General features: G+C 37.5%; 1 protein-coding gene across 1 annotated transcript in view; it reads left to right on the plus strand.

Moving 5' to 3' along the window:
* Positions 1-15,659, plus strand: part of LOC122809199 (alpha-tectorin-like) — a 1,556,410-nt gene that overhangs the window by 1,137,595 nt on the left and 403,156 nt on the right. The window contains exons 14-15 of the mRNA XM_044080507.1: positions 6,584-6,783; positions 13,241-13,633. Of these exons, the coding sequence (XP_043936442.1) occupies positions 6,584-6,783; positions 13,241-13,633 (593 nt within the window). The remainder of the gene's footprint in view (positions 1-6,583; positions 6,784-13,240; positions 13,634-15,659) is intronic.

Here is a 15,659-nt window from a genome sequence, read left to right on the forward strand (position 1 = left end):
CTCATATTTTCTCTGTCCCTTGTAAAAATTTTGATTTGCTGGTGAATCATCCAGGATTACAGACAGTCAATAATTCCAGATAGAGTTTCATACTTCTTATCATTCAAAATAAAATACATGCTGATGCAAAACATGTTATTCTATTAACTTTTTAAGTGATTTGGAGTAATATTTAAAATGGTTCCTGATTTTGTAGCCTTTATTCTGACATTAATTTTGAGTTTGTCCAGAATTTGTAGGCAAAGATGCTGACAGTTATAGTATCTGGTGTCTTGCTAGTGTTTAGAAAACTCTGAGAAAGTAAAAGCCATACCTAAAGATCAGTTGCAACTATTCTTAAAATTCCAGGTAAATTCTGATATCAGTCACTCAGGACTGCTGATCTCAAGAGAATACTTTGGTCATGTTCATTCACTGATTACCAGCTTTATCCTAACAGGGTCCTATCACAACCATGTTTATTATGAAGCGTGTAATTGGAGAATGAATGATCTTCTTTATTCCCCATCATTTTCCCCCAACCAGCAGCAGCTTCTTCAGGGGTCCCACAGAGTCAAGGATGATTAGCAGGAACCCCCCCCCCCCCATCTGCAGCTGTCATAGATGTCTAAAGCCAGTTTTAGTGGAGTGAATGCCTAACAGCAAGACATAACAAAGCCAACAGCACTAGTCCTTGGACTACATGAAAAGAGACATTGAGGAGCTCTCTGATTATGTAGCCCAGGCAGGTATGACCCTGACCTTGAGCAGTATCCTACCTTCACCAAGAATGATGCCACAATACAGAGATAAGATGATCAGCTTTAACAATTGGCTTAAACACTGGTGTCATTCAAAGGGGATCCAGTATCTGTCTGCCTGGGATGACATGCTGGACAAGCCACGCTGCTTCGCAAGGGACGGCTTGCACCTGTCACCCCTGGGATTCCGGATATTGGCAAAGGCTCTTGCCACCCCATAGTGCCTTTTTAGGCAAGGCTCAAATTCTAAACCTACCACCCTAGAACACAAAAAGGAAAAAACTAAGGGTAATGCTGCTCAATGCCAGAAGTCTAAATCTCAAAATGCACTTTTCGAGGCCCTTCTCAGTATGGAGAACATCGATGTCTGTGCTGTGACAGAAACCTGGTTCAAGGCTCCTGAGAGCACCCCAGCGCTATCAGGTTTTACCTCATATCATGCGTTCCGGCCCCAAAATCCGGACAATACCAAGAAAGGAGGGGGGTATCCATATTCATCAAGGACACCCACACCTCAAGACTGGTGGCAACGCATGATGCATCGGAGACCATCCAGGTGCAATTAACCGTAGGCAAGACTGCTCTGCAAATTGTAGCATGTTACAGGCCACCCTCACAAACTCAGGAACCTCACATGGCCTTCCTGAAAACACTAGAGGGGATAAATGTATCACCAAACACCATCATACTAGGTGACTTCAATTACCCTAATATAGACTGGGAACACTACTCAAGCCCAAACACCCTAGCCCAAAAGTTCCTGGAATTCATAAACTCAAATGCCATGGAACAACTAGTCACCATCCCCACAAGAGGAGATAACATACTTGATCTCATCATCACGAACATGGGAGCACAATGTTCAACACCGAAGTATACCCCTCACTGGTGAGATCAGATCACAAACTAATCCGCTGGAGGTCCTCATCCCACCCCACCTGAAATAAAAAGACCACAGTAAAGAACTTCTCAAAAGCCGACTTCACACTTCTAAAGACTAGTGTGGTCTCCTTTAAGGCCCCGAACGGGAAAACAGTACTCAAGCCGCTGAATCACTTACAAATGCCTTCTACCAGCACCTGCAGGACTGCATGGATAAGGCAATCCCAAGCAAAACAAAGACTCTTTGTACCAAAGGCAAGCGTCCAGTCTGGTGGACCCCAGCCATAAACAAACTCTACAACAAAAGGAGGAAGCTACTACAAGATAGAGCAAAATCCTTAAAAGGTAAGACACCCTTGATCACTATAAGTAAAAACTAAGAGCTCTCATAAAATCATCCAAAGCAAATTTCGAGAGAAAAATAGCTAAAGACTCAAAAGACAATCATAAGGCCTTCTTTAGCTATGTTAGAAACCTAGGAGGAAACTCCCAGATATGCTCAGAACTAGTTCAAAATGATGTGAAGATTACTGATCCTACAGACATTGCCAACATACTGGCTGACAGGTTCAGTGCAAACTTCTCCCCTCCCCAAAAGGAGAGATATCTATACCAAACGATTGCAGCCCCCAAACATCTCCAGCGCCCAAGTGAGAACTGCTCTCTCCAAAGCAAAAACACAGCATCCATGGGACCTGATGGTGTCCCCGGCTGTGTGCTCCACGAACTCAATGAGGAATTAAACCCACAGCTAGGACAGCTGTTTAATCAAAGTCTTACCTCTGGATACGTACCCAGGAGTGGCGCACTGCAACTGTGGTCCCACTTCACAAAGGCAGTGCCTCCACCGACCCTGGAAATTACCGCCCATTAGCTTGACAAGCCTTATCTGCAAAGCCATGGAGAGGATCATAATGGACCTCATAAATAAAGACATAGGAATTTGCAGACTTTGGATCCAACCCAGTTTGGCTTTGTCAAAGGCAGATCATGCCTTTTAAACTTGGTTGACTTTTTGAAACAGTCACCAAAGCCATTGATGAGGAAAGGCAGTCCATACAGCCTACCTCGATCTGGCTAAGGCCTTGATACAATGCCCCACTCGGGTATCATTGAAAAACTCATCAGCTTAAATGTTAACCCATACATCACAAGATGGGTTGCAAACTGGCTGAGTGACAGAACCCACAGGGTCAGAGTTGCTGGCGCCATGTCAGACTCAAAGCCTGTCACAAGTGGTGTCCCACAGGGCTCAGTCCTGGGCCCACTCTTGTTTGGCATCTACTTTTCCAAGTACAAGCAAACACAGGAGGGTTATGGCTGACAAAGTTTGCAGATGACTGCAAACTGGGCCATAGTAGAAAACACATCTGACACAGATATCCTTCAGAAGGGTCTCACAGAAATGGATAACTGGTGCCAGAGCCACGGCCTAAAGTTAAATGCCAAAAAATGCATAGCCATACCCTTCGGGAAAAACAAGGTTACCCCTAGCTACCAAATAGGTGGCAATCCACTGAGCACAGAAGAAGTTATCAGGGACCTGGGGACCCAGGTTGATAGTAGTCTGTCATTCGACACCCATGTAGCTAAAGTAGTCAGGAAGACCTTCTACATTGCCCACCTTATCATGAAGGGATTCTCATCTGGATCAAGGGAGGTCATAGTCTCCCTTTACTCATCACTCATCAGACCAATGATTGAGTACAATGCCCCATTCGGAATGTATCTGACCCGACACTTGCAGCAGCTGGAGAGGCCACAAAAGTTCCTCACCAAAAGGATAAAGGGTCTCAAAAATCTGTCCTATGCTGCCCGACTGAAAGAACTCCAGCTCTATTCAGTCGCTTACCGCTTGCTCAGAGGTGACCTTTGCCTAACATACAAGGCCATGTCAAACCCAGATTTGATGAATATGCTTCACCTCAAAAAATCTAGATCCATCAGAGCCACAAGGGCGGGAGACTTAAACCTCGACACGGCTATTAATAGGACGTGCTGGAGGGATAGATTCATCACACAAAGACTCCCTATGCTGTGGAACAAAATCCCGGTACATGTGAGGCAGAGCACCTCGCTGGCCTTGTTCAAGAGAAATCTTGACCAATGGATGGGAGATCGCAGATATACCCCAGGGATTACCTCAGTGTCACTGTTCGACAGAGGCACAGCAAAATAATGGGTATAGTTCCCCATACTAAAGGGGTGGCGTAAGCCACAAAACGATGGGCTAGGCTTGTAAATGCCCTCGGGCAGATAGCCTAGTATGAACCTATGAACCTATGAATCAGTGATAATGTATTTAATGAAATCATGAAGCTTGTGACTTAACAAGACACTGTTGCTACAACCAAGTGTCCTAGAATTTTAAAGGAAAAGAAGTGGTGACAATCCGTTATAACCCACCTAGTTTAGTTAGCACACATTGCTACACTAGATTTTGTTGTTTTGACAATCACGTAACAAAATATCAAAATAAGATAACCTGCTGTGATTGCACCCCCAAAGACCAGGGAGCCCTCAGTGACCACAGGGTTTGCCGGTGCCTAAAGCCAGTAAGACGCCCTGTTCAATTCTCAGCTAGAGCATCTTCTGTGTGGAGACCTGCGTGAATGGGCGTACCTTCGTTGAAGGTTGTGCGTCAGGGCTGGCAACTCAGCATGTAAATATCTACTGACAATCATTAGCAGACCGGAGTTCCGCTGTGGTGACCCCTAACTGGGAAAAGCCGAAAGTTTAAAACAACTGAAATATTTCTTAATATTTTCTCTGTTACAAGTCTTCAGAGAAAAGTTCCCTGTATTCTGCATTGCTGCAGTTAATGAATAGGAAAGCTGAAATGATTTTTAGAGTATTTGTTTCATGAGTCACATAGGCAGCTGAATAATCACAACATTTCTGCTAAAGTGGAGCAAATTGTTAAATGTTTAGCCAATATTCTGAGAATCTTAAGAATTCTTAATTGTTCCTTCTATGAAGACATAGCTATGCTTCAATGTAAGCATTTCTTTCATAGCTTGTGCTCAATTTCACAAACTAAACAGAGGATATGTACTTTCTATATAAGCCACATATTGAGAAATATACATACACACACACACACACACACACACACACACACACACACACACACACACACACACACACACACACACACACACACACACACATAGTTCCCCTCTGTTTCATCATAGGTTCAAAATGTTGAAGATACAAAACATCAAACTACAAAATTTTGAAAATGTATTTGTCCTTTCTCCAGTGTTGTGCATTCCTGAAATTGGTATACATAATATGCAGGGGGTGTTGTAGGTGCAGTCCCCCACATGGGAGGTACAGGGAAGCTTGTGCCCTTGCATAAAATTGATTTTGACATTTTTGTGGTTTTGATGTTTGCGCCTTCAAAACATGGGGAATTATTTATATATATATATATATATATATATATAAAATGTGGGTGTGTGTATATATACATGCACACATACTCACACACATGCATATCTATATATATATATATATATATATATATATATATGTGTATATATATATATATATATATATATATATATATATATATATATATATATATATATATAGAGAGAGAGAGATAAAATGGGCTATCGGCCATGTATACTCACTTCTTTTAGCCTCACATCACATCAGCACACTAGCCTGGTCACAAAATGTTTTAAATAACAAAACTTAACATACTTTTTTAAAGCAAGTTCTCAAGCTATTCAATTCATTCACTGTAATAAATTTATTTTGAGTCTGTACTCAAACTCCCAGTGGACATGACCTAAACCTTTTAAAAAAAGTTATCACTTTACAATTCAAACAAATGTTCATATCTCTAGAGCCATAAGTGTTACTAGAAAACTGTAAATGACAAAGTATTCAGCTCAAAGTAACATTTGTAGTTGCTGCATTTGTTTGATTCTAGGTCTTAAACTGGATTTTATAAGCCACAATAACCATATTAGATGTGAATTAGGCAATTTATAAACAGCTTATGATAGCTTAGAAACCATTCAAGCAACACACATACTGCCACCAGGATTTTCTTCACAGAAATGTGAGGTTTCATATGAGACTAAGCAGCTCTGTCTGTGTCACTTGATTATTGATATTTCATGAAATATGAAATGTATTATAATGCAAATAAATGGTTTACAAGCAATATTTAATAGCTGTCTCTCTCTCTCTCTCTGCAAGTAGACAGAGGTCAAAGGTCAACTGATTTGTATTTGCCAATGTGTAAGCTTTAAGATGAAATTATCTAATACCTTGTATGTACCATGGTTTTGGAATTCCATCCATCCTCAACCCCTTTTCTCATTTTTGTACATAGGTTGAGGTGCAACTTCAACAGTGACAATGATATAGAGCCAAGTTTTACATCGTCGGGTGGCTATTATTAATAATCTGATGCCTGGAGACTTCAGTAGGATGTAACTAAAGGTGTCACTCTGCTGTAATGAGTTAATTTGTGAGCAAATGTGACAGTAAATAAGTAGCATTTTTTCCAAGGAGTTGAGGGGGTCCCAATATGTTTATGTATGCATGTGTGCATATGCACACAGACGTGCACACAAGTGTACACACACACACATATGCATAGATGCTGAAACATATGATACATATATTTCAACATCAGACTGCTGGTATTTATCCTTTGCTGATATTACAACAGCACAACTACTGGTTCTTTTCAATATCTTATCTAATCAAATGATATTAATAAATTATTATAATAAGTACACAAAGCATGTCATACTATGCCATCTAACAAATGCATTGATTATGTCAACATTTTAAGAGACCAACCTCACAACAATGCAATAATATGTTACTAAAGTTGTTATTAAAAAGCTGGCAAACTTTTTTTTTTTTAATTTGAACTGCAGGCACTTATATTAAATGAAGAAAACATTTTAAGTCTCTCAGTTTTTGTTTTTTAGCAATACAGTGTCCAGAAAACAGTCACTACGAGATATGTGGTCATAACTGCAACGCATCATGTGTACCAGAATTAGAATCAAGTTACTGTGACACACCCTGTTTTGAAGGCTGTTTCTGCAACGATGGCTTCTTGCTGAGTGGTGACAGCTGTGTTCCAGCTGACCAGTGTGGCTGTGTCCATAATGGTGTTTATCATAAAGTAAGTTCATATAGCTTTTGCCTTCATAAAGACATATACTATACTATATTTATAACCAACAGGTTCTATCAAGGATGCACAGGAAGGGTCTCAAATATTAATATTTTTTCTCAAAAGTAGTTAAGAGCTTTTCATAAAACAATATATTATTACTCTTATGACATCTCCACAAAAAAGGAGACTAATGCATTACTTAGGCATACTAACAGCTTTCATACTGATGGTCTTCATTTCGTATTCTTAAACAAGTTCCCACTGTATTTTGATCATGTCAGTGGGCTCACCAGGGGGTTCTTTGAACTTTTACAAAATAAAGTCAGGCCCACCAAAGGTACAACTCCATCATCCTTCATTCATTGATTGGAAATGCCCAGAATACCTTTGGAGGACTTCTACAGACAGTTGGTGAATAGATTATAATCCTATATATAGTAAACAAAACTGGGGCCTATGACCGTCTAATATCACATACCTTCTTAACAGTACTCCCTCTCTGATTAACTGGTAATACTTATTAGATCAAGTACTGTCTTTGACCTGAGAACAGCTGATGGAGACTTGTTTGGTGATACACATCTTACAGCTGACTTATAGTATGTTAGCAGACAAAGTAAGGGTGAATAAGATATATACAGTAACTCCCACAGGTAGACCAAGATGGATTTTCTGGCTTCTAGATACTAGAAATTCTCTCAAGAGAAGGAATGAGAACATGACTCACCTTTATAAAAGTTGATTGGCTCTTATGGAGTCCTGCACAGAGAAACAACTGTTAAACATGCAAATAGGCAGGTATTTTATATTCCCTCAAGGTTAAGCAGGATTTATCCTCATGCAGATCCCTTCTGCTGGAGATGATCCATGGTGGTAGTGGGAGACTGGTTCAGTGTTTCCTGGCAGTGTCCCATCTTAAACAACTTTAAAACCACTCTGGGGTTTATTTGGAAGCGAATAGATGATAATTTACCCCCCATTTTCAAAATTTAATTTCTGCTTGGGATTGGCAGAAGGGTAAATTAGACACTCTCCTCAGAAGAACCTTTTGAAATTGATTTTACTAGCTGCCAAAAAATGCATTAGTAAATCATGGAAATATGGTCTTTCTCCCATTTCCCAGGACTTAGTAAAAGTAATGAAAGAACTGTCTCAACTGGAGCTCTCCACAGGTGACTCAAGGAGGAAACAATTTCTAGAACACAACTAGGGACTTTAGTTTGACTTAGTTACAGAACAAAAATGAATTGATAAATGTCTTCTTCTTAGTTAAATTTTCTACTTCCCCTAATATTCCTGGGGAATTTAAAGCATTATGAAACGGTGATATCAGGTTTGTTTTTATTATCTCACTAAAGATGAGATCCAATATGTTTTTGATCTATATGTTTTAAAGTCTTTATTTTATTCTAATGTTTTTAATGTTCTGTGATGTTTTAATATCTGTTTGATATTTACATGCAGTTCAATAAAGATGAGACTTAAAAAAATAATTCCCATTGATCTCAGGGGTTGGCCTAAAGAATTGGACCGAGTCACCACTAACCCACCCAGGTTTAATGATTTTGTCTCCATTAGTAGTGTGATGAAACTTTAAGCTGTCAACCTGTGACAGCTCTTATAGGTTATTCAGGTAACATCAATAGATTAACCAACCTATTAATCAAGTTCATACATAAAAAAAGTTTTTAAATTTTTACAAGCCATATACATTTTACCAAATCAAGTTGTTTTATCTTTCATATTAGTGTTTTAAATATTTCAAACATTTTTTTAAACGTTTGTATTATTTATCATCTAGCAGTGGCATTGTACATTTACGAGTTTGATCATGTGACATGTACTACTTTAAAAGTGTCTGCTTGAATTTTATCACTAGTTGTGATGAAGTCCTTTTTATCTGGAATGAAAGTGCTTGACTATTTTAGTTTTGGGGAATAAACATTACACTGTGAGAAACTTCCTCTGGATTCTTAGTGTAATCTCTTGGTTATTTGTTTGTTACACTTCCTGTCCTTCTCCTTAGCTATATATTATATTTATACTGTGAACAAGAGAAAAGCTGCATTACGGTAGTAAATCTTTTGACATGTTTTAAAAAGAAAAACATTTTATTGTTTTTGTTTCATGTAAATAATGGATTTTTTATTTAAAAGAATTCAAAGTCATGAACTTATTTAATTTTTTCACTCCTTGTAAGAGTTGGCAAATATCCATGATGCATATGCTTTTTTTAATACTCATATTAACTCATTCAAGCCAAAAACATACCTGTAGCCCCTTAAGGTGTCCAGAACCTTCTGGGCACTTGCTTCTTTAACTAAGCAGCTTACCATGTAATCATAGAAAGTATTAGAAATGCAAGGAGTTACAAACAAAATGACGCTAAGATTCTTAATATAGGATATGCTTCAGTGGAGCAATTAATCACTGCCACTTATTATTCATATTTTCATATTTGAGTTCACATTTTCAAAACTGAGAGGCCTACCTGTCATTGAATGGCATGGTGTGAAATGCCATGGTAGGAGAAAGGGAAATTAATTGTCAGTGTCCATTTATATCACACTATGCCTGAGATATTGCTAGTTGTTTGAAAGTAATTCTGAAAATAAACAATTTTCCATATGTACTTAATATTTCAAAAAAAGTGACTTACAAACTTGCATGACATCAGGTGAAAGCTTGCATGTTGTTGAAGAAAGCTGTCTTTGATATTTACACTTTAAGTTGCACATTTTGAGAGTTATTCAATGTTATTTATATTGCTAACTATACAATGAAGCATATGTTTTCATATTTCTGTGAATATCTCAATAAAAATCCACAGGAAATTTCTTGCTGTCATTTGAAAGTTTATGTCTAGTTAACAGTTTCCAAAATATGTGAAAGTTTAGCAAAAAATATAATTTAGGGTTTGTGTACATTATAATATTTATAGTATTTACGGAATGACTGAATTCACTGACTATTATAACTATAAAGCATACTTCCTACTGATAACATTGCTATATGTACGGTTGTAGTAGATTTTACTGTTCACAAACTATTACACTTTTTAAGTTTATTTTTCAGAAAGTGCTCAGGAATGCAAGCTGTGTATGGACTGCTAGAGGTGTGACATTCTACACTACATAGGTGTTAATGAGTTAAAAATGTATTTATAACGAAATAAGCCATATGTGGTTCCTCTCTGATTAGTTCTATTTGCACAGAGAAACCAGCATAGTGTCTTTTGTCTTTGTTATATGAGTTATATTTAGAGGCATTGGTAAAGAAAATAAGGATATAATTGGTATGGTAATCAAGAAAAGTAGCTTTTTTATGGATGATACTATTTTGTACCTGATAAAGCCAGAAAAGGACAATTCATTGTTGTGGAACATTCTGAGACAGTTTCAAGTCTTTTCATACAAAATTAATGAAGATAAAACAAAGGCATTTGCTGTAAACTGTTTAGCCACACACAAATTTATTCAGCAATACCCATATTTATGGGGGCATGATAAAATAAAGTACAAAGAAGTATGGGTTAAAAAGGATTATGTGATGGCAGGATTTGTGGGAAGAGACTAAACAAAAGATAGTACAAAGACTAAAAAAACAGAGGCTCTGTTTTATGGATATGGATAGCAAGATACAAGCAGTACAAATGTTTTTAGTCCCTTTAGTTTTATACACAGGTCAGGCATATTTAAATCAACCAGAGGAGAAGTTGTGGATAACACATGGCACTTGGTATCCTGCAACACTCCTCCCCCAAAACTGAAATGCCAGCATATAAGACAGAACCATCCAACATGACAGTACATCTACTCAGGGAATAAAATAAAAGCATTTTAGCTGTAGTCTTTCAACACTACTCATTGCAAATCAATCTGACACGACAGACATTAACTGACATGAATGTCTGTTATCTTTTCAGAATATTAAGCAGCATAAACTGTTTACTATGTAAAAGAAAAAAAGAGCACACACACACACACACACACACACACACACACACACACACACACACACACACACACACACACACACACACACACATTAACAAATGCAGCTAAGATCCCAAAAGGTGTTTAAATTTCCATTGATTTCCCCACAAAAGTCCCCAAAAACCCAAGAAAATATGTGAAGGGATTTCTTATTGAGTAGACACTTTGGAATAGAGTGAGGAGTGTTCACAGGTTGTTTGAACTAGCCCAGCCTTTCATAAACCCAGCCTGACGCAGGCCAATCAGACATGGTAATATGAGCTGGTGTCCCCCCCTAGCCTGAGTCTTAGCATGCCAGTTATGTTTAAAAATTATCAAAGAAATTTGTTGATGGCTATTTTGGAGTGCTTTTTAACTTGGGGTATACAACTATTAGAGAATTATTTTGTAGGGGAAGATAACCTGTGACCACATTTCACTAAAAAATCTTTACCTCCGCCTCAATGATTTGAGGAAATATACCTTTGAACAACTTAATGGATAAGCTGTGAAGACCTGGAGCTTTTCAGCATGTCATTCATTTTACAGGGGCTTTGCTTTCTTGGTTTGAGACAGATTTCCCAATGCCTGGATATGGGAAGAATGTTTTTGCAAAACTGGCTGCAATGCTCAAATAATCTTTTTCCTGTAATGACTATGGATTCTCATAGAAAGTATACATAACTTGAGTTAATATAGTTTGGATTATGAGGGTAATATCTGTTTTCTATCCATGTCTCTACTCTGACTGGATAAGCATTTTGTAAATAACTGTGAAAAATTTAGCATTTTGGTTGTTCCAGTTCCCAACTTGAATTTAAGCTCTCCACAAATTCATATGGACTCATGCTCTTTAAGATTTCCTTTTTTACACATCTTTCAAACGGCCTTCCAACTTCATGTTCTGTCTCCCTAAGGCATGCACACACCTTTTTTTCTTATAAAATATCACTTTCAAAGTTGAATACCATTGTGTCATTAGCAACTTTTAAACACTTAGCACAATAAAAAAAAAAAAAAAAAAGCATCAAGGATTTATTATCTGTGGAGAGTACAAACTCCGGTACTTTCAAATCCATAAGATAAGAGGATTGGATTGACATTATTTCCATGGGGAGTGTCAAAGCCATAGCCACCTGGTCAGTAAAGAAAATAAGTCATGACACACCTTTCGGTCTTTCACTTCTGATAACCTGATTAGTGCTGTACTAATTCCAATCACAACAACATTTTTTTTTTGTTTTTGTTTTTGTTTTTTAGTTTGGCAGGATTTTTTTTAAGCTCCAATGTATTTTCATGGGTTTAAAAAACATTGAACTAGAACAAGCAAATCATGATATAACTAGTCGGGTCTATATTAAAAGCCCAAAAGGACTAAACATTGAGTGTATGCACATCAACACATAAAAGTCAATCTACATACACAGAGAAACACTGGAAGAGCAAAATCCGAATCGTCGAACGAGTTCCATCATCAGAATGTGCCACACAGGTAAGTAAAAAATAACAGTAAATAATTAATTTAACACTCTTCACACTCCACACCCCCTACCTAAATATACCAACTCAGAGACTGCACTACAGTGAGGAAAAGGATATATTTTCTTATCCCCACTATCACGCTGCTGACCAGGAAACACATTCAGCGTTTCAAATTTCGCTCTTTCCATGTTTCACTGTGTATGTAGATCAACCTTTATGTGTCGATGTGCATACATTCAATGTTTAGTCCTTTTGGGCTTTCAATATAGATCCAACTAGTCATATTTTTTGCCAAACTGGCAGTCTGGGCTGAGCAATGTATAATATATTTTCCATTGTTTCTAATGGCAGTGTTGCTATCACATTATTTTTAACATTGTATTTGTCTTAATATGATTCCCCAAGATTTTCACCAAACAGACGTCTCTCATTTTCAGAAACTTTGCAAATTTGCTACCAATTAAATAAATGATGCCGGAATTGGCAAAGTGTTACTAGGTGGTAAACATAACTTGTTAGCATACTGGTGCACACAGATAATATAAGTAGACATACGGGGTCTATATTAGATAAATGAAAGTTTATCTTACCAAACGCTGACATTATCGAAAATCTCAGAACTCGACACCCCCCACTAAATATATATTTCAACTCCAGGATTGCACTACAGTGAGGAAAGGGCAAATATTCCCATCTTCACTGTACTGCGATCTCACAATTCCAGTTTCGGGTTCCGGGATTTTTGCTCATGTTAGCGTTTTGTAAAATAAACTTTTGTTTATCTAATATAGACCCAACATATGCCATGGTTTTAATAATGTTTTAGTCTGTCAGTTCAGGGCTATTTTCATTAGTGCTTATTTGCATTAGGTTTTGCGCATTTAAAATGTTGCTTTGTAATTATATGAATTATTCATTTGTCTATGTATTTCACTTTACAAAAGTTAAACTACATTTTCCTTTTCTCATTCATTGTTTTTTAAATTACATGCTGTTTTCTTCCTTAGATTGGAGATATATTTTGGACTGAGGGCTGCACTCAGAAATGTAACTGTGTTTCAGTGAATGATGTCAGATGTGTTCCTACAAACTGTAGTGAAACCCAACAATGCACTGTTCGTCATGGAAAGCTGGGATGTCTCAGTACCTTTGGCACTTGCACAGTTGGAGGAGACCCACATTACTATACCTTTGATCAGGCTTTCATTCATTTCCAAGGAGCCTGCACTTATGACATTTTAAAAATGTGCAGCTATATGCCTGACTTTGGATTTAACATTACTGCTGAAAATCGCAGAAGAGGAAACTCTTATGTGTCATATGTCTCACGAGTAGAAGTGATGTTGTGGAACAGAGAACTGCAAGCACGGGTCTCTCTAGGAACAAGTGGAACTGTGCAGGTATGTTCTACAAATGTACTTTTATCAAACTTTTATTGCCAACAGATAAATGAAAATCTGAGTTTCAGCTTATTTACGAATGTTAGTAAATTTTGTATGTAACAAGAAAAGTTAAACAAAGATAAAAATATGAATTAATAGCCGTATATGAAGACAAAAGAACAAATGACCATGGGTTTCCATATGTATTTTGATAAAAACATTTTTTTACATCCATTTGAAAAGTTTTCATTATTAAAGTTAGTAAAATGTGCATTTATTTTATGAACTATATAGAAAGTAAGAAAGTAATTAATACTGGGATGAAGGATTAAACATACTGATATGAGCATAGAGCTGGATACAACAATAATACAAGACAGTGGTTTTAGGCAAAAATTGGACTGTATTGTATGCTAGTGCAGTCATTGTTATGCATCATTTTGTAATGGGTTTAAGTATAACTAAGGCAGGCTAAACAAGGTCTATGTTTGGCTACCGAAAACAATAAAATGTCAATGGCCAAATCACAAATGGAAAACAGAGAAACAAAAAAAAGCAGTGAACAAGGACATCATTGAAAACAAATGCATCGAAAGGCCATAGTTGGCCAACTCTGCAAACAAAAACAACCAAGGTGGGGGGCTGTGCCCCCCACATCCCCCCTAACTATAAATACCAACTCCAAGATTGCACTACAGTAGGGAATAGAACAAATTTACAAGGTTTCCCTTCACTTACCATATGCTTAACATTACTTCCTGGTTGTCAGCCAACTATGGCCATTTGATGAATTTATTTTCATTGATGTATTTGTTCACTGTTGGTTTTTTTTTTGCTCTTTTCCATTTGAGATTTAGCTGTTCACGTTTTATTCTTTTCAGTACAAACATGGACCCAGCTAAACACTGTTCTTTGAATGATTCCAAGCAAAATAAAATGACAAAAACAATGCAAGACCTGAAAACCTTATTATATCCTTATAGATATATTGTACTGCTTAAGATAAAGAAATGGAGGCTCAAGAAGTTAGCATGAAGCATTCTGTCAGTTAGCATGGATCTGTCTATCTGTAGTATCATTTCCTTTATTGCCACATGGTTGTCCTATGTAAAGCAAAAGTGAACATTTCCATTATGACATTCAGCCATGTATGTAGCATATGTTCGACATTAATAAATGCTACAGATGAAGGACAACACCAAGAAATTGGAATTGTATTGTGAACTTTACAGACAGTGAATACATCAGATTTCCACAAAAGAGTAGGGATTTATTGGCACAATGCAAAATGGTCTGTCTTTGCAAAAGCAATCAAAGTACAGATAGTTAATAATATGAGACATTTAAAGTAAAATAAAACAGTCCTTGAGCCACCATTACAGTGATTTTTAACATGGGTTTCCAATGTGTCTCTTAATATAATTAGTATTTTGAGTTTTCTCCTTTTTAACACCCCAGCATAAATAGAAATCTTTCAATATAGAAAAGGTTTCTCCATAGAAATACATAAGACAAAACAATGCAATCCAGGGAATGTTCACAGTTATTCCAGTTACAGATTTATATTACAGTGACTCCCCTAACCAGGACTCTATGACACAGAGGAATGGAGCCCTTACTGCACCTGAGATGACCAAGGCATAATAACCCCAACCCTAGATGATCCAGGCATGGATGCTGAGGCGTGAAGCAGCATGGCCTGCTTGCCTGTCCCAGGTAGTGGGAAAGGTAGTGTGCCCTGAAGTCCCATTGAGCCTGTGCAATTTCTCTGTTGGACACTGGGGAGCCACCTGTTGTTCTTCTTGGGAAGGTGAGGCTTCATAGTGTGTACACTTCTTCCAGAAATGAGGTGATGGCCTCTATAATAAGCTCATTGAATGTCTTCTTCAGAAGCTGAACCAAGTTCATACCAGAGGTTAGGGCCAGTAAAACAAAAACATGAAATAACCAGATTGTTTCCTGAAAGATTACCTCTGCTGGCTAACTTCCATCCATTGATAGAGAGTGAATACGTCAACTGGTCAGATGGAAAATGGTAAATGGT

Source organism: Protopterus annectens, chromosome 8.part0 (genome assembly GCF_019279795.1).
Source record: "Protopterus annectens isolate FY-2018-M chromosome 8.part0, PAN1.0, whole genome shotgun sequence".
Taxonomy (NCBI): domain Eukaryota; kingdom Metazoa; phylum Chordata; order Ceratodontiformes; family Protopteridae; genus Protopterus; species Protopterus annectens.